Below are 24,253 nucleotides of genomic sequence, written 5' to 3' on the forward strand. Positions count from 1 at the left end.
CTAAAATTTATTTGTAGAGATGGGGTCTCCCTATGTTCCCCAGGCTGGTCCTGGACTCCTGGCTTCAAGCCATTCTCCTGCCTTGCCTTCCCAAAGTGCTGGAATTATAGGCAGGAGCCACTGCGCCCGGCCAGTGCTGGAGAATGTAATGGAGATGATCCTGCCTATCCTTGAGTTCCAGTCTAGTTTACTGTCAGAGAATACTTATTTCAATTTTTCCTATTTTGTTCTCGAGTCTCTTTCCTCGGATTTACTTTTCTATTTAAATGACGTTCGCGGCTTTTAAATTTGCATTGTAAAATTTATTTTGGCTCTCCTCGCCTGTTTTTTGCACATTAAAAATGAAAACGTTTGTAGAACTAAGCTAAGCAGATGGTCTTCCTGCAAAAAGATTGGGCTGAACTAAAGCATTGCTTTGGAGGTGGTTCACAGAAAAAATGCAAAACTGGTTACTTCAAGCTCCAAAATAAACTGCTTTCTTTCTCCGGGAAGTTTCCCCCGCCACACACACTTGACTGCGCGGCCAGTCCTTTCGATGCCTCTCGCTCCCAAAACGGAGTTCCTCTCATTTCTTCAGCCAGCGCTCAGCTGCAGCTGCTGCTAGTTTCTCGGCTCCAGCACCACGGGCACAGCACTCTGAAGTTTACAAAGCACTCTGCAGCACTGACTGTGATCCTCACAGTGCTGTCCGGTGGCCTCACGCAGGTGGTAGTGCAGCTTTTCAGGCCCAGAGCGGCCAGGAGCTAAGCCCGCAGACCGCCTGGAAGCGCAGCGCGGACGGTCGCGCGACCCTGCGGCATGGAGGCCTGGGCTTCACCCAGAGGCGCTCGAGCACCGCCCAGCCGAGCCTCACACCGCATGCCACTTCATATTTGGGCCCAGAGCTCAATTCGCACCGATGCAGTCCGTCGTCCTTAAACCTATTCAGCCAGAATCTCTCCCCGACTGTAAAGCAACTGGGCGGGAGCGGCAACCTCTCGGCGTCAGTCTTTCGGAGCCGCCGACATTCAGAGAGGCAGGACCCGGGAACGCGCGCTGCCTTGCTTTACGGCACGGGTGCGCGAGTTTGCGGCAGCGTGACGCCAGCAAGTTTTGGCGGGAAAAGCGCTGCATTTGGATTCCTGCAGTGGTGGGCAAAGGACAGTCCGGTGAGTAGGGGCGGCCGGTAGAGTAGGAAAGGCTTCTAAAGAAGGAGTACGGGGTCTAGATTAGTGAGGGAGGGCACGGTGGGAGAAAGTTAGCATTGACTAGCGCAGGGGATTGGAGAGACTCCTGCGGAGGGGCGCTTTCGGAGGGTGGAGGAATGGTACCAGGAGATTCCCGTTGTAGAGGGGGGGCAGGAGGGACTAACACGCTGCTAGCTAAGAACCCCAAGGAAGGGTCCCAGCCCTTCCTTCCGCCTCTCGGGGCAGTTTGGCCCCGCCCCGGCCTCTGGGACGGGTGGGGGTGTGGATGGGGATGGGAATTGGAACTGAGCAATTGGGAGGAGGCGCTGCCGCAGGCGTCTTCTGCCCGGTTCCGCTCCTTCTATCCCCTTCCTTTCTTCCCCAGAGCCCCACCTCTCCCTCCTCCTTCCCCAGTCGTTCACCGGAAAGCATTTGTCTCCCACCTGTTCACCACAACGATTCATTTCCTCTGAGGCCTGAGGAGGGCAGAATTTCAACCTTCGGTGTGCGTGGGAATGGCGATTGTGATTTACACGACTAAATGGCCAAGTTTAGAATAGTTGTTCGTGGTTGAAAGACTTGGATAAATGTGGATGAGATATAAGGGGAAGGCAAGAGCTGTTATTTTTCGTGGGGAATCCTGGGGAGAGGCGAGGCGCAGTGGTTTCACAGGTGATCTTACACTCGCTCTCCATCTTTTCTGGATTCCTGCCTTTTACAGCCGAGGTGCCCGGCGGAGTCATGGCAGTGCCCTTTGTGGAAGACTGGGACTTGGTGCAGACCCTGGGAGAAGGTGCCTATGGAGAGTGAGTTCTTTTAACCTTGCCTTCGTTTTCTGAGTGCATATTCATTGTTTTGGAGTCTCATACTCTGGTGATTTAGAGAGTAGATGTTTGAGATCCAAGATTTTTGGCAACTGAAGTTACACAGTCTTTTGCTAGGATTAATATTTTTTTCCTTCCCTTTTAAAAAAAAAGTTTTCTTTGTAAAGAGCTGGAAAGGACACGAAGTTACTGTTTTCGTGCTCACACATTGCTTCTCAGGGTTTAAGCATCGTGATTAATGAGCAAATGAGGAGACTCTGGAGATTTCCTGGTTTCAGATCCTTGCTCTGTCACATGCTGGTCATTGTTTAGTGATCTTAGGCAAGCTTCCTAATGTCATTGTGTACCTCTCCTTCACCACCGTTAGGGTGGCAATAATAGTATCTACCCCATAGGAGCTTAGGACAGTCAGTTACACAAGCACATATAATATGGGATTAATGCTCTTAAAAGTATGTGAGTAGAACATGTATATATGTGATGTGGCTTAGAATTACCTCAGTCTGTTTTATGAAGCGTTTATTAAATGACTTGTGTGACAGCATAATGACGTGTTTGGAGGGTTAGCTATTGTGTTTCACATTTTAGAAAGGAGTAGTGTCTGTTGAGAACATAGCAGAAACCACTTCCTTGGTTTCCCCTTTGTGGAAAAAGTAATAAAGGTAAAATAGTTTTGGATGCGTCATGTTTAATCTTTGGAAGTTTTAGAAGAAATGGAATTCTGTAATGTTAAAACTTTTTTCCTTTTTAGAGTTCAACTTGCTGTGAATAGAGTAACTGAAGAAGCAGTCGCAGTGAAGATTGTAGATATGAAGCGTGCCGTGGACTGTCCAGAAAATATTAAGAAAGAGATCTGTATCAATAAAATGCTAAATCATGAAAATGTAGTAAAATTCTATGGTCACAGGAGAGAAGGCAATATCCAATATTTATTTCTGGAGTACTGTAGTGGAGGAGAGCTTTTTGACAGAATAGGTATGGAAGAAATTTAAGATAATTATTTTAAACAAGTTTTTAAATTTGTTTTTTAATCTTGGGCATGCTATTTGGTCGTTGTCCTTTCAAAATTGCTCATGCAACAGTGAAATTGGAATAAATTATCTTTAAAAAATTTTTCCTACTGGTATTAATACATAAAAGCATATATAAAGTCAATGAAAGAAAACTTCTTTCCCAAGTTATATAAGTGATTTTGATTTAAGATTGGTGTCTAACAGACTTTAAGAGTGACAAAATGTAGTTTTATGGTACATCATAAATGCAGTGTATCCTAAATGCAATGTATTACCTACACAATTTTTTCTTTGTAGACATTCTAGTTATATGAAATCATTGTATACATTTACACATCTAAAATAGCATGCTGTTTCCTCTTGGTTTACATGAAATAATTGAGAATTTTCTAGGATTGCTTTTTGTATATTAAGTAAATTCTATGTTTGCTGTTAATACTTAAACATTCTATGTAGAATCAAAGGACCGATATTTCAGAACACTGAGAAGTACATAAAATAAATCTGGATGTAAATTTATAATGTAAAGCTATTGTATTAACAGTTAAAAACTGATAAAGAGGTACTAGGATCTCCAGTGTGACTCAGGAGAGAGTTGAGGGTAAAAGAAATGGAGTTAATGAGAGAGATCAAAATGTAAAAAGATAACTGATAAAATAATTTTCATAATGAAACTGTGTTTCATGAAGGACCTCACAGGCATTCGTGGTTTTGTACTGTGAGACTATATGAAGTTTAAATTTGAGCCAGGTGTGGTGGTACATGCCTGTAATCCTAGCTACTCAGGAGGCAGGAGAATTGCTTGAGCTCAAGAGTTCCAGGTTACAGTGAGTTATGATCTCACGCCAGGGCACTCCAGCCTGGGTGAAAGAGCAAGACCCTATCTCTAAAAAAAGTTAAATAATAAAAGAAGTATAATCTCTAAAATATTTAGTGAAATTGGCTTAGATTTGCCTAGACTTCCCCTTTGGCATTATATTTCAGGAATGAGAAAAATAATTAGCATAGCATTTAGAAGAAATAGGGGAGAATTTGAAGGTTACTGAATCAGGGTTAGTATAAGAGGAAGCAGGGGCTTTCAAAGCATGGCTTACATTCTTGAGGATATTGGTTTTTCTCTTTATAATTTTTCTGTAATACTACTTTTGCCATCTAACAGAGGTAAATGTGAGTTAAGCCCTCTATGTGTTAGTGGACTCCTGAATCTTTTGTTGGCATTTGCTTCTGTTTGCATTTACATTTGTAAATGTCTAAGCTTCAAATTAAGAAGCTATGTGGTTGCTACCTGATTATTTTTAGTCAATAAACTTACTTTCATATTTGTTTTAGAGCCAGATATAGGCATGCCTGAACAAGATGCTCAGAGGTTCTTCTATCAACTCATGGCAGGAGTGGTAGGTATAGTTGTCCATGTCCCTTTTGCCTAAAATTAGTATGAATACATTACATTACCAAATTCTAGTGTGTTTCCCTCTGCATCCCTCTTAGGTTTATCTGCATGGTATTGGAATAACTCACAGGGATATTAAACCAGAAAATCTTCTGTTGGATGAAAGGGGTAAGTTTAGCATTTTATCACTGGTACCTAAGTTATTTTAATATAGCCATACAAGGCAAAATCAAGTCTTTTGCATTACTGGAATTTCAAGACAAAATCTGAAAAATCAAGGAAATTTTGGAGACTTAGTATATTTGGAAATCACAAGTCTCATGCAATACAATTGCGGATCAGGTAGAGAAACCTGACCTAGGTGCAAGCCTAGCTCACTATATGTATAAGAATAATTTTTTTTTTTTTTTTGTGGATACAGGATCTCCCTCTGTCGCCCAGTCTGGAGTACACTGTATTATCAGGGCTTCCTGCAGCCTTGACCTCCTAGGCTGAAGCGATCCTACCACCTCAGCTTCCTGAGTAGCTAGGACCAGCTACAGGCAGGTGCCACCATGCCTGACTAATGTTTAATTTTTTGTAGAGATGGAGTTTTCTTTTGTTGCTCAGGCTAGTCTTGAGCTCCTGGACTCAAGCAGTTTACTGGCCTTAGCCTCCCAAAGTGTTGGGATTATAGACATGAGCCACCATGCCTGGCCAAGAATAGTTTAAAATAATTCTTTAATGCATTAATAAAGAGAAGTTCCTGTGGAACACCCTGGACCTTAGTCTTGTCCTGTTCACTCTTTTTTTATGTATGACTTGGATAAATAGATAAGAAATTTAGTTATATTTTCTGGATGTCATCAAATTGAGAAGGCTGCATAGCGAAAGCTTTAGCTTATAGGGTCAGAATCAAAAAAGAAATGTCAGCTGTATGAGGCAGTTTTTGTCTGGTTTGATGTTTTATTCTTAGTATTAGAATAGTGCTTAACAAATGGTTGGTTTTCTTTTTTTTGAAACACAGTCTTGCTCTGTTGCCCAGGCTGGAGTGCAGAGACATGATCTCGGCTCACTGTAACCGCTGCCTCCCCAGTTCAGGTGATTCTCATGACTTAGGCCCCTGAGTAGCTGGGATTACAAGCCTGAGCCACCACACCTGGCTAATTTTTATATTTTTAGTAGAGACGGGGTTTTGTCATGTTGGCCGGGCTGGTCTCGAGCTCCTGGCCTCAAGTGATCCGCCTCCCTTGGCCTCCCAGAGTTCTGGGATTATAGGTGTGAGCCACCGCACCCAACCTATACATGCTATTTTCTTATGTGCATATGGATTTTACTTTTTATCCCTTTACATTGAGTTTCTATAACAAAAATCTTTATTTAAAACTTTAAAAATTCAGATACACAAAAATTCTTATGTATAATATTATAATGAAATGTAAATAGGTATGTATCAACCCACCTGGTTTAAAAAGACAACATTATTTGTATATAAGGATGCTCACAGTGGCGATGTTTTTAATATAGCAGAAAACTAAATAACCCAAATGCCTATCAACAATAAATTATGAAATGGATGCCTTATATCTATAAGCAGTGACATGGATGAATTTCAGGTATATAATGATGTAGAGCAAAAAGAGGCAGTTGCAAAAGAATTCATATAGTCTGATTCTATTTATACACAGTTCAAAAATATGTAAAACCTAGTATATTGTTTGAGGATGTAAACATGGAGGAAAAAAACACGTAGAAAAGCAAGGGTGTTGTAATAAAACCAAATTCAGAATGGTGGTTACCTCTAAGAAGGTAAGGGAGGGCATGTATTTAAGGAAGTATTTACAGATTTCGAAGGAAATAGAACATTGTTTTTCTAAAGTAAGTGGGTGTTTATTACACTATTATTATTTATATCTTGTATAATATACAAGATACAATTCTTTGTTTCTGTTTAATATTTAGGAGTCTTTTTAAAAAGGAAATAAAATGTTACCAGTATTTAATGCCCTCCTGTTTATTTCATCACAAATATATTGTTCCTTTCTTTTTCTAAGAGCTAAATATATTCCTAAATTTAAATTTTATTATGTGCAGTTCTCTAACATAGCTCAGTATTACGTTGCAGATATAACAAAACGAAGTCCAGAAAATATTTTAGTCATCCATTAGTATTTTAAGTGATTACTACTCATAAGTAATTTGGAACTCAATCTTGGTGGTTTGTCCAGATAGTGTCATATTTAACTATTAAAAAGATAACTGGGTGCAGTTGCTCATGCCGGTAATCCCAACACTTTGGGAGGCTGGCGTGGGAAGATTACTTGATCCTAGAAGTTTGAGACCAACCTGGGCAACGTAGACCCTGTCTTTATGAAAAATTTTTTTAAAAATTAGGCATGGTGGTGTACACCTGGAGTCCTAGCTACTTGGGAGGCTGCAGCAGGAGGATTGATCACTTCAACCTAGGAGGGCAAGGCTGCAGTAAGCCATGATCACACTGCTACACACTGCTGTTCTAGCCTGAACAGCAGAGTGAGACCCTTTCTCAAAAAAAAAAAAAGGATAGTCACAGTAGCTACCTCCACAGTCAGATGGAGGTAAACATTTCATTGGTTTACATATTGTGTGAATGTACTTGATTTTTAAAGAATCAGTCCCCTGTTTTGAGACATTTAAGTTGCTTCTGACTTAAAAAATAAAGTAGGACAGTGATGACTTTTATCAATTTGTGTAAAGGGCCAATATAAAAATTGGGTCATGCTATAATATTTTTTATGCCGTTAGCCTTTTTGTCCCACTTACACACTATTTCGTGTCAGTATGTATAGATATACCTTGTTGATTTTTTTCAAAACCTACCTCCACATTTCCCATTGTGCAAACGTATTGTAAGATTTAATCATTTATTGATGGACATTTATTTACAAATAATATTGCTATGGATATTATGTTTGTGAATTTGCAGGATTATTTCTATGGATATAGAAGTGGGAATTGCTAGTTCAAAGAGTGAATGTTTCACATTTTAGTATGTTTTGCCAGATTGCCCTCTGATAATAGAAGGCCTTTTCTGACTCTTAAGACTGGGTTAGATTCCTTTGCTGTAAGATCTTGTAGTGCTCTATATTTTTATAACTTTCGTAACAGTCTTCTATTGTCAGTCTTCACTGATTTATCTGCTACCTGCATTGGCTGGCATAGTGTCTGTCACTAAGTTATAGTAGATATTCACTAAATATAAGTTAAGTACTGCCTGCAGTTTTTGTGTGTTGAAGATGGGAAGTTAGGGTGTATGTTTGGTCTTCTGAATTTTTTTTTGTACAGAATTTTTCCTCTTTTTCTCAGACTCCGTACTTTGAAAAAGAAAAAAATTATTGTGGTTTGTTCAATTTTGGTTTGTCTTCACATATTTTCTTCTGCCAGCTGGGTTTGTTTGCTGCTGAGAAAGTTGTGCCTAGCATATTACTGATGTTTCCTTCCTGCCTTCCACCCTGCCTGATGAAGGGCCTTGCTTTGCTTTCAGCTCAGGTTTAGAGTGCTCTTTTCCTGAAGGGCAGCACCTTCTGACTCCAGCCTCTTGCTTTAATCTGGTCCAGACTGCTTTGCATGTTGGTTATACTTCTTTTAAGTTAATAGAAGAGATGAGGCCTCTTTCTACTTTTAGCATAGATGATGATATATATATATTTTTAATTTGGTCTATTTTGCTTATTTTAAGAGAAGTTCTACAAACCTTAAGTAACACCAGTGATTTTTTTTTTCAATAAAACTTAATTCCTGTAAGTATATCTGTTTGCAAAACATTTTTATTCAGTGCCGTCTTTTTTTCTTTTGGTTTAGATAACCTCAAAATCTCAGACTTTGGCTTGGCAACAGTATTTCGGTATAATAATCGTGAGCGTTTGTTGAACAAGATGTGTGGTACTTTACCATACGTTGCTCCAGAACTTCTGAAGAGAAGAGAATTTCATGCAGAACCGGTTGATGTTTGGTCTTGTGGAATAGTACTTACTGCAATGCTCGCTGGAGGTAAGAGCTCTTTAATCATGGTAAAATTCCTATAAAAAGTCAGATTAGTTATACTGAAATAAATGAAATAAACCAAGGAATTCATATTTATATAATAGTTTTTGTTTTCTTTTTTAAGAGACAGGGTCTCATTCTGCTGTCCAAACCGGAGTACAGTGAGCTATTATAGCTCACTGCAGCCTCAGACTTCTAGGCTCAAGCAATCCTCTGGCCTCACTCTTCCAAGTAGCTAGGACCAGTGGTGCTTGCCACAAGACATCTGGCTAAGTTTTAAAAATGTATTGTAGAGATGGGGTCTTGCTGTGTTGTCCAGGCTGGTGTTAAACACCTGGTCTCAAGCAAACCTTCTGTCTTGGCCTCCAAACTGTTAGGATTAAAGGCATGAGCCATGGCACCCAGCTTCTATAGTAGTATTTTAATAGTCTCTTGATCAGTTTAGGTTGCTGTAACAAAGTATCATAGACTGCATAGCTTATAAACAACAAATTTATTTCTCACAGTTCTGGAAGCTGAAAGTATGATATTAGGAGTGCCAACCTGGTCATGTTTCAGTGAGGGCCCTCTTCCTGATTTGCAGATGGCTGTATTCCTGTGCTCTCTCATGGTGGACAGCCAAGAGAGCAGAAGCAGGTCCTATTGCGTTTTTTTTTGTTTGTTTGTTTGTTTTAAAGACCAGAGTCTTGCTCTCTCACCCAGGCTGGAGTGCAGTGGTGCGATCTCAGCTCACTGCAACCTCTGCCTCCTAGGTTCTAGCAGTTCTCCTATCTATCCCAGCCTCCTGAGTAACTGGGATTACCGGCACGCATCATCAACCCCAGCTGATTTTTGTATTTTGACTAGAGACAAGGTTTCACCGTGTTGGCCAGGCTGGTCTCAAACTCCTGATCTCAAGTGATCCACCCACCTCAGCCTCCCAAAGTGCTATTTTTTGTTTTTTTGTTTTTTTAAAATGACCAGATGTTGTGAGACATTGTGTCTGTTTTTTGTTTTGTTTTGTTTTTTGTGTTTTTTGTTTTGAGACAGGGTCCAGGCTGGAGTGCAGTGGCACAATTCAAGGCTCCCTGCAGCCTTGACCTCCCAGGCTCAAGCGATCCTCCCACCTCAGTTCCCCTCAGTATCTGGGACTACAGGCGTGCACCACCATGCCTGGCTTATTTTTTGTGTTTTTTTGTTTTTTGTTTTTGTTTTAGACGGTCTTGCCATGGTACCCAGGCTGGTCTTGAATTCCTGGGCTCAAGTAATCTGCCTACCTTGGCCTTCCAAAGTGCTGGGATTACGTAATTAGTGCCCTATGAAGGCACAATATTGGCCGGGCACACGAGCCCTTATTAGACACTAATAAAGTCTTAATAAGAGCACTAATACCATTTTTTGAGGGGTCCCATCCCCAGGACCTAATTACCTCTCAAAGGCCCCACCTCCAAATGCCATTGCATTGTGAGTTAGGATTTCAGCATGACTTTTGAGGGGGACACAAATATTTATTACATTGCAAATAGTAACTTACTTATAATCTCAAAGATTTTTTAAGATGAGGCATGCATAGTTACGAAATTTCACAACACTTATCTCTCCTATGAATCACGTAACCATTTTTGAAAACAAGTCTAGGGCAAGAAGTGATTCATCTGTTTTCTTTTACTATTTTATTTTTTGAGACAAAGCCTTGCTCTGTCGCCCAGGCTGCAGTGCAGTGGTGTGATCTTGGCTCACTGCAGCCTTGACCTCTCAGGTTCAAGTGATCCTGTCACTTTAGCCTCCTCAGGAGCCAAGACTACAGATGCACACCACCACGACCAGCTAATTTTATTTATTTTTTGTAGAGATAGGGTCTCACTATGTTTCCCAGGCTGGTCTCAAACTCCTGGGCTCAAGCAATCCTTCTGCCTCAGCCTCCCAAAGTGCTGTGATTACAGGGCTGAGCTATCATGCCTGCTCTGATTCATCTATCTTTGAAGGGCCTCTAAAGTTTCTAAGTTGGGATTCTTTTTTTTTTTTTTTTTTTTTTTTGAGACAGAGTGTTGCTCTGTCGCCCAGACTGGAGTGCAGTGGCCAAGTTGGGATTCTTAGTTTGAAAACCATATTGAATTAATTCAAAGGAAACTTTTCGTGGATTTATATTACTATTTTTCCTTGAAATCTGAACATTAAAAAAAACTGAGACTTGCTTTGTTTTTAGAATTGCCATGGGACCAACCCAGTGACAGCTGTCAGGAATATTCTGACTGGAAAGAAAAAAAAACATACCTCAACCCTTGGAAAAAAATCGATTCTGCTCCTCTAGGTAACTGGATTATCTTGAGTGAAAGAGTACTCATTTCTTAAAGTCTTGTGCTATTTGAATTTTTTCTTATTTTTTTGTTTTAAACTTATAAATAATTCATGAATCTTATAGATAAATTAGTAACTGTAAGTAAAAATTAAGGAAAAAATAACTCTTTAGTTCCAGAACTCTGCCATAGATTTTTAAAAATATTTTGGGGAGTGTATATTCAGAGCAACTTGAATCTGTGCTCTTAGGTGGCTTTTAACTTAAAAAAAAAAAAAGTTTTCACATGTGCTATACTTTGTTACAAATACACTCATTTGTTGCTTAATTATAGGGGTGCACTCTAACAATTGTTTCATTAGGTGAGTTCATCATTGTGTGAACGTCGTAGAGTATACTTACATAAATCTAGATAGTACAGCTTACTATAAATCTAGCTATATGGTATAGCCTATCGGTCCCAGGCTGCAAACCTCTATAGCGTGTTACTCTATTGAGTACTGTAAGGAATTGTAACATAATGGTATTTGTGTATCTAAATATAGGAAAAATATAGTAAAAATACAGTGTTATAATCTAATGGGACTGTCTGTTATACATGTGGTCCATTCTTGACTGAAACATCATTAATGTGGTCCATGAGTATGTAAAATGAATGTATGTATATTATTTATATGTGTTTTTATACAAAATGAGATCACACTATTATTTTGTAACTGTTTTTGGTTTTAATGTGCAGTGAACATTCTTCCATGACTATAATTGTAGGTCTACATCATTGTTTTAAAGGCTGTGATGATATTCTGCCATGTGCATATATGCCTTACGATACTCTTTTAATCACTGTTGGAGATTTTTCTAAATTTTCACAGATACAAAAGAGATATAAGTATCTGTGTAACTTAATCATGACACGTACCCTTAAATTGTTCATTGAAATCCCCAGAAGCAAAATTGCAGCATCAAAGATGTAGTTTTTATTATTATGGCTTATTTTGTCAAATTGCTTCCTGAAAGTTCGAACCATTTCATCACAGTCTCATCAATTTACATTAAAAAAAGAAAAACTAACAGGCCTTTAAATAAGTCTTTTATTTTTATTTTAAATTTAATACTAATGAAGTTGTATACAGTTTACGCGTTAGTTTTTTGTCTATTTTGCTCATTTTTGTCAAGCATATTGTTTTTCTTACCAGTTCGGAGTTTTTTGTTTTTTTTTTTTTTGTAACATATTGACCTTTGCACTTGTTACAAATACTTTTCACAATTTATCATTTATGTTCATTTTGTTTTGCTATATTGACATTCAAATCTATTATCTTGTCCTTTGTGGTCCCTGACTATAATGTCTTTGGAAAGGTCTTTTACCTCTACTATTTAAAAGTTCCCTGTTTTTTCATTTAATGGTTTTATGGCTTCCTTTTTACATTTAAATCTTTGGTCCATTAGGAAATAATTTTGATGTAGGGAGATATATGAATTTTTTCTCAAGAAAATCAAGATACCTTAGGATGGTTAGATTACTGTCTCTTTAAAAGTTATTGGTAAGTAAATGTTCATTATAAAACTGAATAAGGAGGTCACATGAGAACATGACATTGAAGTAATGAAATTCAGTATTGAAAATGGATAAGGGGGTTTCTGTATCTTTTTGTTAATCTTGTCACATGAGCAGAAACATTTCCACCTGGCTCTTGTTCTCAGTTGCAAACAATTGAGAATCAGATCAAGGGAAGACTATTCCAAGATATAGACAGCAGCAGAGAAAAACTGCATGAAATTAAAGCAATAAGTTAGTAGCTTTAATTCTTTCTCTTCCCCAGAAATAATATTTAGACATAAGTAGGCCAAGAGAAAATGTGTTTCTTACCGCAAGCCATAGGCTTCTTGAATCTCCATGACTCTTCCATGAATGTTGTCTTAATGTTTGTTTTTAGCTCTGCTGCATAAAATCCTAGTTGAGAATCCATCAGCAAGAATTACCATTCCAGACATCAAAAAAGATAGATGGTACAACAAACCCCTCAAGAAAGGTAATATCCTTAAACTACATGTTTGTTTTTCTGTGGAAGAAAAGGTAGTTGCAAAGTCATTATCACAAGTCAACAACACATGATGGCTATGATCTCTGTCCTCATGGAGATTATAATGTCTAGTAGAAAAAAATATAAAAATAATTTTGTTTATTAATAATTGTAAAAGGGAAAGTCAGGGTACTATAGCTAAGTGTTTGACCAAGTCTAAGGGACAGGGAAGACTTTTGTTCCTGAAGAAATTACATTAAATCTAAGATTTGAAGATTAAAGGGAAGCTAGCCAGGCAAAGTAAGTGGCAGATTTGATTCTGAACAGGGGAAGCAGTATTTGAAAACTCTTAGATTTTTGAAAGTCTGATGCATTTGAGAAACTTGAAAGATCAGTATGGCACGAGCCATTTCTGCTGTGTTCATCATTGTATTGTCAGTGCTTAGCACAGTATATGGTGCACCACAGGCACTCATTAAATATTTGTTGAGTGAATGAGTGAACAGGGAAGTGGGAGAGGAAGAGAGGTTTGAGATGAGGACAGAGAGGTCGCTAGTGGCCCGTTTGTGGAAGAAGACCTTGTAAGCCATGTTAAGGATTTGGGGCTTTAACTTAAGACCACTGGGGAGACCTTTGGGAGATTTTAAGCAAGAATATGACATAGTCATATCTTTGGTTTAAAAATATCTGTCTGATGACCTTCCCCCCGGCCCCCATTGTTTTTTATGAATAGGGAAAGATTCAGGGTACTGTAGGTTTTTCTGCTAGTTGTCTAGTTGTGGTAAGATGGTGGCTTGGAGTAGGTTAGGGCAGTGGTATTGGAGAAATGAGATGATCCCAAAGAAATTTAAGAACTAGTATTGATAGGACTGTTAGGCTGTGAATGGGAGGAGAGAGGACAATGACTAGAGATTATGAATGAGAAACAGAGTTATTAAAGAAGAATTAATGTTTAACTCTGTCCTTATGGACAGAAAAGAGTTAATGTTTAAAAATTCACTCTTCTTTAATACCTGTCTGCGTGTTTCTTTCTCATTGTTCTAACTTAAAGTCCAATTCTCCCCTGAGGACACTGCTTCCTCTGAAGTGGTAGGTATTTTCTTTCCCATACCCTCATGTCCTTTGATCTGGATATGGCACAGGTGTCCTCCTTATTTTTCGTTGTCACTTTCTCCCATCTTCCTGTATGTCTCTCCCCTCTAACTTTTGAACCCCCAATTAAAATTTCTGCCATACTATCATATTCTCCATTGATGTATATACCCTTGATGTAACTTTCATCATGATTCTTGGTGATTTAAATATTTATTTGGATCATCCTCCTAATATCCTGACTTCACTGTTACTTGACCTTCTCTCCTGTGGTGATGTTGTCTTTGAACGCTCTGCACTGATCACCAGTATAATTTTTCTGACTTCCTCCCTTAATATTCTGACTTAAACAGTCCTTTGACTCTATCTGGACTTGCAATTAATTAATTCTATCTCTTCAGTCTCTTACCTGCTCCCTCTCTAGGTCCTTGATTTCATCTTTACCTATCTTAAATCTTTAGGTTAGTCATTATAAATGACTGCTTTGCGTTCATCATCTTCAATTTCCTTATCCCTTTCTCTCTTCATCATATTTAGTGGGTAAAACCCAGTAAGTAGTTTCTGGTTTAATCTAGTAGTTTTCTACGTACTCCACACTTGTACCTGCACAATGGATTGCAGCAGGAGAAAAATACCCAAAAATCTTTACTTTAAATTCAGGATTACTAATTTCAAGTGGGCCTTTAATGCTGCCTGGCATTTTTGGGGCTTCATTTCCCCACATCTTTCACTATCCTGTTTTAAATCATGTTTTTATAATACGTTTCTCCTTTTTTTTTTTTTTTGAGACAGGGTCTTGCACTCACCCAAGCTAGAGTGCAGTGGCGCCATCTCGGCTCACTTCAGCCTCTGCCTCTCAGGTTCAAGTGATTCTCATGCCTGAGCCACCCGGGTAGCTGGGATTACAGGCGCGAACCACCACACCTGGCTAATTTTTATAGTTTTAGTAAGGGTTTTGCCATGCTGGCCAGGCTGGTCTCAAACTCAGCCTCAAGTGATCCCCCTGCCTTGGCCTCCCAAAGTGCTGGGTTTATAGGTGTGAGCCACTGAACCTGGTCCTTTAACTTTTATTGTCTTCTTCCCCATCCTCATTCTCAGTTGTTCACTTTGCTTCCTGTGTTACTGGGAAATGAAAGCCACGAGAGAACGCAAGCTCCCACCACCATCTCCCTCACGCTAACTGCCTCTCTGTTCATGTATTCTCCTTTGTCCTGTATTGCTGTGGGTAAACTGCCCCAGATATAAGCCAGGTCTTTCTCTTACCTATTCAAGGACTTTGTCTAGCAATTCTTCTCTCTCTCCTACGTTATTAATTTGGCCGTCTCTACTGGATCTTTCTCATCAGCATACCTACATGCTTTTTCTCCCATTTTAAAATCAAATCAAATCATTATGGTAATAAAATTTCTCTTAACTCCACTTTTCCCTACCATTCCATCTTCTTCACAATTGAACATTCCTAAAATAGCTTCTCATTTCTAACACCTCAAAACTAGTTTTCAGTTTCATCTGTTTCGTTGCCAAAAGTCACAGTGATTTTTGGAAGATGTTGCCAAGTTCAAAGTAATAGTCCACTGTGGTCAACTGAGGTCTGAAAAGATTAAATGGCAAGTTCCAGAAGTAAACAATTGATGGGTTTTATTTATTTATTTATTTAATTTGAGACAGGATCTTGCTCTGTTGCCCAGATTGGAGTGCAGTGGTGTGGTCTCGGCTTACTGAAACCTCTACCTCCTGAGCTTAAATGGTCCTCCCATCTCAGCCTCCTGAGTAGCAGGGACTACAGGTGTGAGCCACTGTGCCCACCTACTTTTTGTATTTTTGGTAGAGACCTGGTCTCGCCATGGTGCCCATACTGGTTTCAAACACCTGGGCTTAAGCATTCCACCCACCCCGGCCTCCCAAAGCACTGGGATTGTAGGCATGAGCCACGATGCCCTCCCGTAGATTTTAAATTGTGTGCTATTCTGAGTAGCATAAAATCTTGTGCTGTCCTACTTCATCTCACTTGGGATGTGAATCATTCCTTTTTCCAGTATATTCACGTTCCATGTGCTACCTGCTTGTAGCTGTTTTGGTTATTAGATCAAAAGAACATATATAGGATTTGGTACCATTTGTTCTTTCAGGCATCCACTTCAACATATCCCTCTGTGGATAAGTGGGGACTACTGTAGTCAGTTCTCAGACCTCTTGTTTTATCTCATCAGTATTTTATACAGTTGATCATGCCCTCCTTTAAACACTTTCTTCATTTGGCTTCCAGGCATTACACTGTTCTGATTTTCGTCCTCCTCACTGGTCACTCCTTTTCAGTCTCTTTTGATGGTTTTCTTTCATCTACTTAGCTTCCTACTATTGGAGTTCTCCAGGGCTGAATCTATGGATCTCCTTTGTTTTCTTCTCCACACTCACTCCATTGGTAATATTACTTGGTTTCATGGCTCTAAATAAAACTATATGTTGATAGTCATCACATTTATATCAACCTAGACCTTTCCTCTAAATTCCAAACTTACATGTCTTAACTGCCTTCTGAAATTTCACTTGAATGTTAAGAGGCATCTCAAACTTGATGAATTCCAAACTGAGTTACTGATCTTTTCTTTTCAAATCCATTTCTTTTCAAAGTCTTTCCCTTGTTGGTTAATGGCAACTGCATTATTCTTGTTATGCAGATCAGAAACCTTGGAATCATCCTTCGTTTTTCTCATTCTCTTTACTTCACATCCAGTCCACCAGGTAATTCTGTTAACCTCTAAAATTCTAGAATCTGATTACCTTTTTTCACCTCCACGGCCACCCTATCATTCCAAACTACTATGATATCTTTCCAGAGTGTTCTGATTTAAAAATAAATTAGAATATATCACCGTTCTACCCAAAACCTCCAAAGCTTTAGTTCTCACCCATAGTGTAAGCTAAAATCAGTTGATGACCTGTGAGTTCTTACACAGTTTTGTCCCTTACATTACTTCTCTGACCTCAATTCTGCTTTGCTCCCCTTTGGTCATAGCTGTATCAGTCTTCTCATTGTTCTCCAAGTGCTCCAGGCATACTTCTACCTCACCATTTTTGTAACGACTGTTCCCTATGCCTGGAAATGCTTTTTCCAACGGGACTTATTTGCATGTCTTATTCTCTCACTTTCTTTGGATATTGACTACAATGTCATCTTTCCAATAAGCCTTTCCTGGCCATGCTATTTAAAATGATATCCCCTTCCCTCTAACACATTTCTTAAATTTTTAAAATTTTCACTATCTTGTGGATATATGCAATCCAACACATTTCTTCATTTTATTTTCCTCCATTATACTTACCACCATTTAGCTTATTTTTAACTTTATTTGAATTTATTTTATGTTATTTTGTCTCTCCTCAGTAGAATGTAAGATTTAAGAGGTCAAGGATTTTTTTCTATTTTGCTCACTGCTGAATACCTAATACCTAGAATAACGCCTGGCACAGAGTAGACCTAATAAAATATTTGAGTGGATGGATTAATAAATAAAAAGCAGGTTAAAAAAAAACTTAAGCATGTTTAAAAAAAAAAACTTAAGCCTGTTTAAGTGGTTTGGGTATAGATCCTGTAGAGAGGAAGAGGCTGACAGTCTAAGACAAAGGGAATAAGTAACAGGATCAAGATCCCTGAGGAGGTAGAAGGGTATAGGCTCCAAAGCACAAGTAGAGAGATGAACATTCGATAGGAGAATGGAAGGGATGAAAGGATGTATAGTAATACAATTAACTTAGATTTGATAGGGATAAGTTGATGTAGTTTTTGTCTAATGGCTTTCTCTCCAAAATGGAAGGTAGTAGTATAGGTACTGGATGGTAGTCTTGGGAATTACAGAAAAGTGTAGTTTTGAAATGATCCTTGTGGAGAAAAGGAAAGGAAACTAGAGAAACAGAATTATCTGGCAATATTGAGGTTTGGCTAGGGATTGTAACCATAAATTTACAGTGGTGTCATTTTCCATATAATATTCTTCTTTGTAAAGCTTTTCCAGGGAAGCAAAGAATTTTGGCTAGAACAGATTCATAATGTTTATTGCTATTATCATAAATTATTTTTTATTTTAAAAAGTTCTAGTCCTTTAGCCAGGTCTGTCGTCTTCATAGAACATTGTTCTGTTACCCACAAAAGATGCCATTAAGATTGTGACCTGGGTCAGGCACAGTGGCTCACACCTGTAATCCCAGTACTTTGGGAGGCTGAGGCGGGTAGATCACGAGGTCAGGAGATGAAGACCATCCTGGCTAACACAGTGAAACCCCGTCTCTACTAAAAATACAAAAAAACTGGGTGTGGTGGCGGGCGCCTGTAGTCCCAGCTACTCAGGAGGCTGAGGCAGGAGAATGGTGTGAACCTGGGAGATGGAGCTTGCAGTGAGCCGAGATCGCGCCATTGCACTCCAGCCTGGGCAACAGAGCGAGACTCCATCTCAACAACAACAACAAAAAAAGATTGTGGTCTGCGCCTACTCCACACTTTGAACATGCCTACAGGTCATACTTAGGTATTGTAAAATACCTAATTGGACAAATGAGTCTTAGTAATTTTATAACTTGGGCACATTTTTTATAAAATCATATAGGAAGGCTTTGTTTTATATCTTATAAAAATTTTGTGTCAAATAAATAGATTTAGACGTAGTTTTACTTCTTCAGGTTGCCAGTTGAGTTAATTTAAAAACATATTTGCATAGAAGACTTGAAAGCATTTGTATTTGTTTTCTTTTTTAGGGGCAAAAAGGCCCCGAGTCACTTCAGGTGGTGTGTCAGAGTCTCCCAGTGGATTCTCTAAGCACATTCAATCCAATTTGGACTTCTCTCCAGTAAACAGTGCTTCTAGGTAAGACTGATAAAGATTAAGTAGTTTTTGATTGTAGTATCCCCCATGAAGAATAATACATGTATGTGTTTTTTCCTAATATTCGACATTAATGAACATAATACTGTAAGCATGAGAACTTTTGTGTGATATAAGAAAGGCCTGATAGATTTAATTTTATGTATGTTTCCTTCTGTCTTAATGCCTTAGTGAAGAAAATGTGAAGTACTCCAGTTCTCAGCCAGAACCACGCACAGGTCTTTCCTTATGGGATACCAGTCCCTCATACATTGATAAATTGGTACAAGGGATCAGCTTTTCCCAGCCCACATGTCCTGATCATATGCTTCTGAATAGTCAGTTACTTGGAACCCCAGGATCCTCACAGGTGAGAGAATTTCATTTTTTAAATAAATAATGGCAGCTCTTTATTTTTTATTGTCTTAAAGTCCTTTTTTACTGTGTAAATCTTAGATATATAACTTTTAAATCACATGGTTTTTTTTGTCAAGGAAGAAAGAGAGGAGGGAGGCCTTCATGCAAAAGAATTTTAAGTCAGACTAAATAGCTATGATATTACTGTCTTTAGTCATAATGGATTTATTCAGTTGTCTTCTGTTTGACATGTAGAACCCCTGGCAGCGGTTGGTCAAAAGAATGACACGATTCTTTACCAAATTGGATGCAGACAAATCTTATCAATGCCTGAAAGAGACTTGTGAGAAGTTGGGCTATCAATGGAAGAAGAGTTGTATGAATCAGGTGTGTTTCATTGATTTTCATTATACCTTTTCCTGAAGAAAAATTGAAATATTTGAGTAAAAGCTATCATTAGTATATTTTTTAAATACAGGCGGTGGCTCACACCTGTAATCCCAGCTCTTTGGGAGGCCGGGATGGGCAGATCACCTGAGGTCAGGAGTTTGAGACCAGCCTGGCCAACGTGGTGAAACCCTGTCTCTACTAAAAATACAAAAATTAGCCAGCATAGTGGTGCATGCCTGTAATCCCAGCTTCTCGGGAGACTGAAGCAGGTAAATTGCTTGAACCTGGAAGACGGAGGTTGCAGTGAGCCGAGATCCTGCCAGTGTACTCCCTCCTGGGTGACAGAGTGAGACTCTGTCTCAAAAAAACCAAACAAACATAAAAATACAAAGTAATTAGTTAATTTGAAAAAGAAACTAAGTGTTCTCTACCTTAAGAAATAATATATTTTTTAAAGTTTTGTTTATTTTTTTTTAATTTTTAGCCACTGTGCCTGGCCTAAAATAATATTTCTTAAGAGACCTTTTCATTGTTATTAAAAATGTTAGGGAGCTGGAATCATTATTTTCTTAAAAACTGTATATACTTAAACTGTAGACAATAATGGTTGACTGCCTACCGTGAAAGACGAACACATTAGCAATCCCACACTTTCTTGCATCTCCCTTGATTGCACTTGTCAATTTTTATTGTTTATATTATTAGAACATAGTTATAACATTGGTATTCTAAACTGTCTTTAAGGCTTTTCAAAAAAATGTTAATGTCAATGAAAAACAAATAGGGAGCTGTTTTATATTGAAGGAGACTAAAGAGGCCTGATAGCTAAGTGCAGTGCATGGTCTTTCACTAGATCATGTATTTGAAAAAAAAAAAAAAAACTGTAACGGACATTATTGGAACAATTGGGGAAATTTGAATATGGACTGTATATTAGGTAATGTTTTTGTATCAGCATCAGATTTCTCAGGTGTGATAATACTGTGGTTTGTAGGAGAATGCCCTTGTTCCAAGGAGAAACATGTGGAAGCAAAGTTGAAGTGAAGTGATACCTTCTTTCAGCTTAAAATTTTAAAAAAATAAAGGGCAAACAATTACATAAAGGCAAATAAACACCCACATATCTAGTAGATAAGGCCAATGAAGAGTATATGGTTATTTATTGTATTCTTCTTTCAATTTTTCTGTAGATTTGAGTTTTCAAAATTAAAAGTTAGGGGAAACTGTTACCGTGTAGAAATCTGAGGTCAGCCTGATAGTCTTCTTACTCACATAGGGGATTCACTTTTTTTCAGGTAGACTCAAAGATAACATTTTCTTAACATAAGAATCATCACTTTAACCATTTTAAAATGTAAAATGCAGTGCTTTTTAGTATATTCACAAGATTGTGCAACCATCGCCCCTAATTCCAGAATGCTGCATCACCACAGGGGGAAAAAAAAAAAAACACAAAACCGCTGTACCACCTAGCAGTCACTCCTTATTCCTTTCTTCCTCCATTCCCAGCAACTTCAAATCTACTTTCTGTCTTCAGGGATTGCCTTTTTGGACATTCTATACAAATGGAATCATATAACATGTAGTCCTTTGAGTCTGTCTGCTTTCATTTAGCATAATGTTTTCAAGGTTCATAGCATTTATCAGTACTTTATTCCTTTTTATTACTGAATAATATTCCGTTGTGTGTATGTACTGCATTTTGTTTATCCATTCATCCATTGATGGACATTTGGGTTGTTTCTACTTTTTGGTCTTTATGAGTAATACTGCTATGAATAATCTTGTACCAGTTTTTGTGTGACCATATGTTTTTAATTTCTTAAATATATATGGAGGAGTAGAATTGCTGGAGCATATGGTAACTCTTCATTTAACTTTTTGAGAAACTGCGAAATGATTTTTCCAAAGCATCTGTACCATTTTACATTTCCATCAGTAATGTAAGAGGGTTCCAATTTCTCTACATCCTTGCCAACACTTATTGCCTCCCCTTTTTGCTATAGCTATCCTAGTGTGTATGAAGTGTTATCTCATTTTGCTTTTGATTTTCCTTTCTCTAAAGACTAATGATCTTGAGCATATTCTTACATGCTTATTGGCCATTTCTTTATAACAGTATCTGGATCTTTTGTCCATATTTTAACTGGATTGTTTTTAATGTTGAGTTGTTAGAGTTCTTTGTACATTCTGGACGCTAGAACCTTGTTGGATACCTGATTTGCAAATATCCCATTCTGTGGGAGAAAATTCTCCCATTCTTTTCATTTTCTGGTTAGTGTCGTTTGATGTACACAAGTTTTAGATTTTGATGAATTCCAGTGGATCTATAATTTCTCTTTTGTTACCTATGCTTTTAGTGCCAAATTTAAGAAACTGTTGCCTAATATAAAATTGTAAAGATTTATACTTTATGCTTTCTTTTAGGAGTCCCAGCCTCCTAAGTAGCTGGGACTACAGTCTTAAAGTTTAGCTCTTACATTTAGGTCTTTGTCCATTTTGAGTTAATATTTGTATATAGTATGAGGTAGGGTCCAAATGCAAATGTTTGTATGTGAATATTCAGTTTTTCCGGCACCATTTGTTGAAGGCATCTTTTCCTATTAGATGGTCTTGGCACCTTTGCTGAAAACAAATCGGTCATAGATGTATGGGTTTATTTCTGGACTCTCAATTCTTTTTTTTTTCTTTTCTTTTTCTTCCCCCATGGACTCAATTCTTTATTTCATGGATCTATACGTCTATGCTATGCCACTACCACACTATTTTGATTACTGTAGCTTTGTAGTGAGTTTTGACATTAGAAAGTATGAGTTGTCCAAGTTTGTTCTGTTTTTCAAGGTATTTTGGTTATTTGTGGCCCCTTGTTTTTCTGTCTTTTAGGATTATCTTATTTCTGCAAGAAAAAAATTTGGAATTTTAAAAGAGATTACATTGAATCTGTAGATTAACTCGGGGAGTATTTCCATTTTAGTACAGATTGAGTATTCCTTATTTGAGGTGCTTGGGACCAAAAGTTTTGTGGATTTTACATTTGTTTGGATTTTGGAATATTTGCATATACATATTGAGATAATTTACAGATGGGACTCAAGTTGAAACATGAATAATTTTATTTGTGGTTCATATATACCTTATACAGATAACCTGAAGGTAATTTTATACAATGTTTTAAATAATTTTGTGCATGAAACAAAGTTTGTACATTGAACTATCAGAAAGCAAACTTACCAGGTATGAAATTTTCAATTTGTGCCATCATGCCAGCACCCGAAAAGTTTTGGAGTTTGAAACATTTTGAATTTCAGATTTTAGATTAAGGATGCTAAACCTGTAATAGTAACTCTTCCAATCCAATAACATGGGACCTTTTTTTCCATTTTTTTATGGTCTTTAATTTCTTTCAAGAATATTTAGTAGTCAAGAATATTTAGTAGTTTTCAATGTTCAAGTCTTGCACTTCCTAGGTTAAATGTAATCCCGTTTATTCTTTTTTTTTTTTGAATCCTGATGCTGATGTGAATGGAATTTTTAAATTTTATTTTCAAATTGTTCATTGATAGTATATATGCAAATGAATTTTGTGTATTGATCTTGTATCCTGAAAATTTGCTGAATTCATTAACTCCAGTAGTTTTTCTGACCAATTCTTTAGGTGTTTTTATATATTAAGATTATATTATTTGGCCAGGCGTGATGGCTCACACCTGTATTCCCAGCACTTTGAGAGGCCAATGCGGGTGGATCACGAGGTCAAGCATTTGAGCCCAGCCTGGCCAACATAGTGAAAGCCCATCTCTACTAAAAATACAAAAATTAGCTGGGCGTGGTGGCAGGTGCCGGTAATCCCAGCTACTCGGGAGGCTGAGGCAGGAGACTCGCTTGAACCTAGGAGGCAGAGGTTGCAGTGAGCTGAGATCGTGCCACTGCACTCCAACCCGGACGATAATGTGAGACTCCATCTAAAAAAAAAAAAAAAATTACATTATCAATAGAGATACAGGAAATTGTTTTATTTATTTATTTTTTTTAAACCCAGATGCGTTTTACTTCTTTTTGTTTAGTTGTCTTGGCTAGGACTCCCAACATTATATTGAACAGAAATAGAGTGGACATCTTTGTCTTGTTCTTGATCTTAAGAGTAAGTTTTGAGTCTTTCAGCATTAAGTATGATGTTAGCTGTGGGGTTTTTGTTTTTATAATGAAAGAGTATTGGATTTTTTCAAATGTTTTCTCCATCTATTGAGATAATCATGTGGATTTTTTTCCCCTTTATTTATATAATATATTAATACCTTGACCTCTTGTGCCCAAGTGATCCTCTCACCTCAGCCTCTTAAGTAGCTGGTACTACAGGTGTGCACTACCATAACCAGCTAACTTTTTAAAAATGTTTTTGTAGAGATGCAGTCTCTCTGTGTTGACCAGGCTGGATTTGACCTTCTGGGCTCAAGTGATCCTCCTGTGTAGTGGATACTATAGGTGTGCACCACCATGCCCAGCTAAATTGACAGTTTTCATCAGTCTGTTTATTTTGTCTAATGTTAGTATATCCATATCAGCTCACTAGCTATCTTGTGTATTTTCCTTTTTTTAGATGGAGTCTCACTATGTTGCCTAGGCTAGAGTGTAGTGGCTACTTGCAGTACGATCATAGTGCAATGCAGCCTCAAACTCCTGGGCTCAAGTGACCCTCCTGCCTTGGCCTCACAAGTAGGTGGGACTGCAGGCATATACCACCATACCCAGCTACCAGCTCTCTTTTGGTTATTGTTTCCATGCTCTATTTTTTTTTTCCTTTTCCTTTTAGCCTATTTGTGTCTTTGAATCTAAAGTACCTTAGCCAGGTGTCATGGCTCACACCT

At 38.1% G+C, this 24,253-nt stretch overlaps 1 protein-coding gene across 6 annotated transcripts in view; it reads left to right on the forward strand.

Annotated features, from left to right (window-relative positions):
• The window catches only part of CHEK1 (checkpoint kinase 1), a 33,512-nt gene continuing 9,259 nt past the window's right edge, over window positions 1-24,253 (forward strand). Inside the window, exons 1-11 of one of the 6 annotated variants that reach the window (XM_033206286.1) lie at window positions 1-1,148; window positions 1,888-1,972; window positions 2,742-2,965; window positions 4,333-4,397; window positions 4,492-4,561; window positions 8,213-8,401; window positions 10,581-10,685; window positions 12,608-12,703; window positions 18,536-18,644; window positions 18,834-19,011; window positions 19,254-19,385. In XM_033206286.1, coding sequence (XP_033062177.1) covers window positions 899-1,148; window positions 1,888-1,972; window positions 2,742-2,965; window positions 4,333-4,397; window positions 4,492-4,561; window positions 8,213-8,401; window positions 10,581-10,685; window positions 12,608-12,703; window positions 18,536-18,644; window positions 18,834-19,011; window positions 19,254-19,385 — 1,503 coding nt within the window. In that variant the 5' untranslated portion in view covers window positions 1-898. Of the gene's footprint in view, window positions 1,149-1,358; window positions 1,778-1,887; window positions 1,973-2,741; window positions 2,966-4,332; window positions 4,398-4,491; window positions 4,562-8,212; window positions 8,402-10,580; window positions 10,686-12,607; window positions 12,704-18,535; window positions 18,645-18,833; window positions 19,012-19,253; window positions 19,386-24,253 lie in introns of those variants that run through there. The other 5 variants (XM_033206289.1, XM_033206287.1, XM_033206290.1 and 2 more) reach the window with 5 other exon arrangements.

This window comes from Trachypithecus francoisi, unplaced genomic scaffold, assembly GCF_009764315.1.
Source record: "Trachypithecus francoisi isolate TF-2019V2 unplaced genomic scaffold, Tfra_2.0 Lachesis_group8, whole genome shotgun sequence".
In the NCBI taxonomy this organism is placed as follows: Eukaryota; Metazoa; Chordata; class Mammalia; order Primates; family Cercopithecidae; genus Trachypithecus; species Trachypithecus francoisi.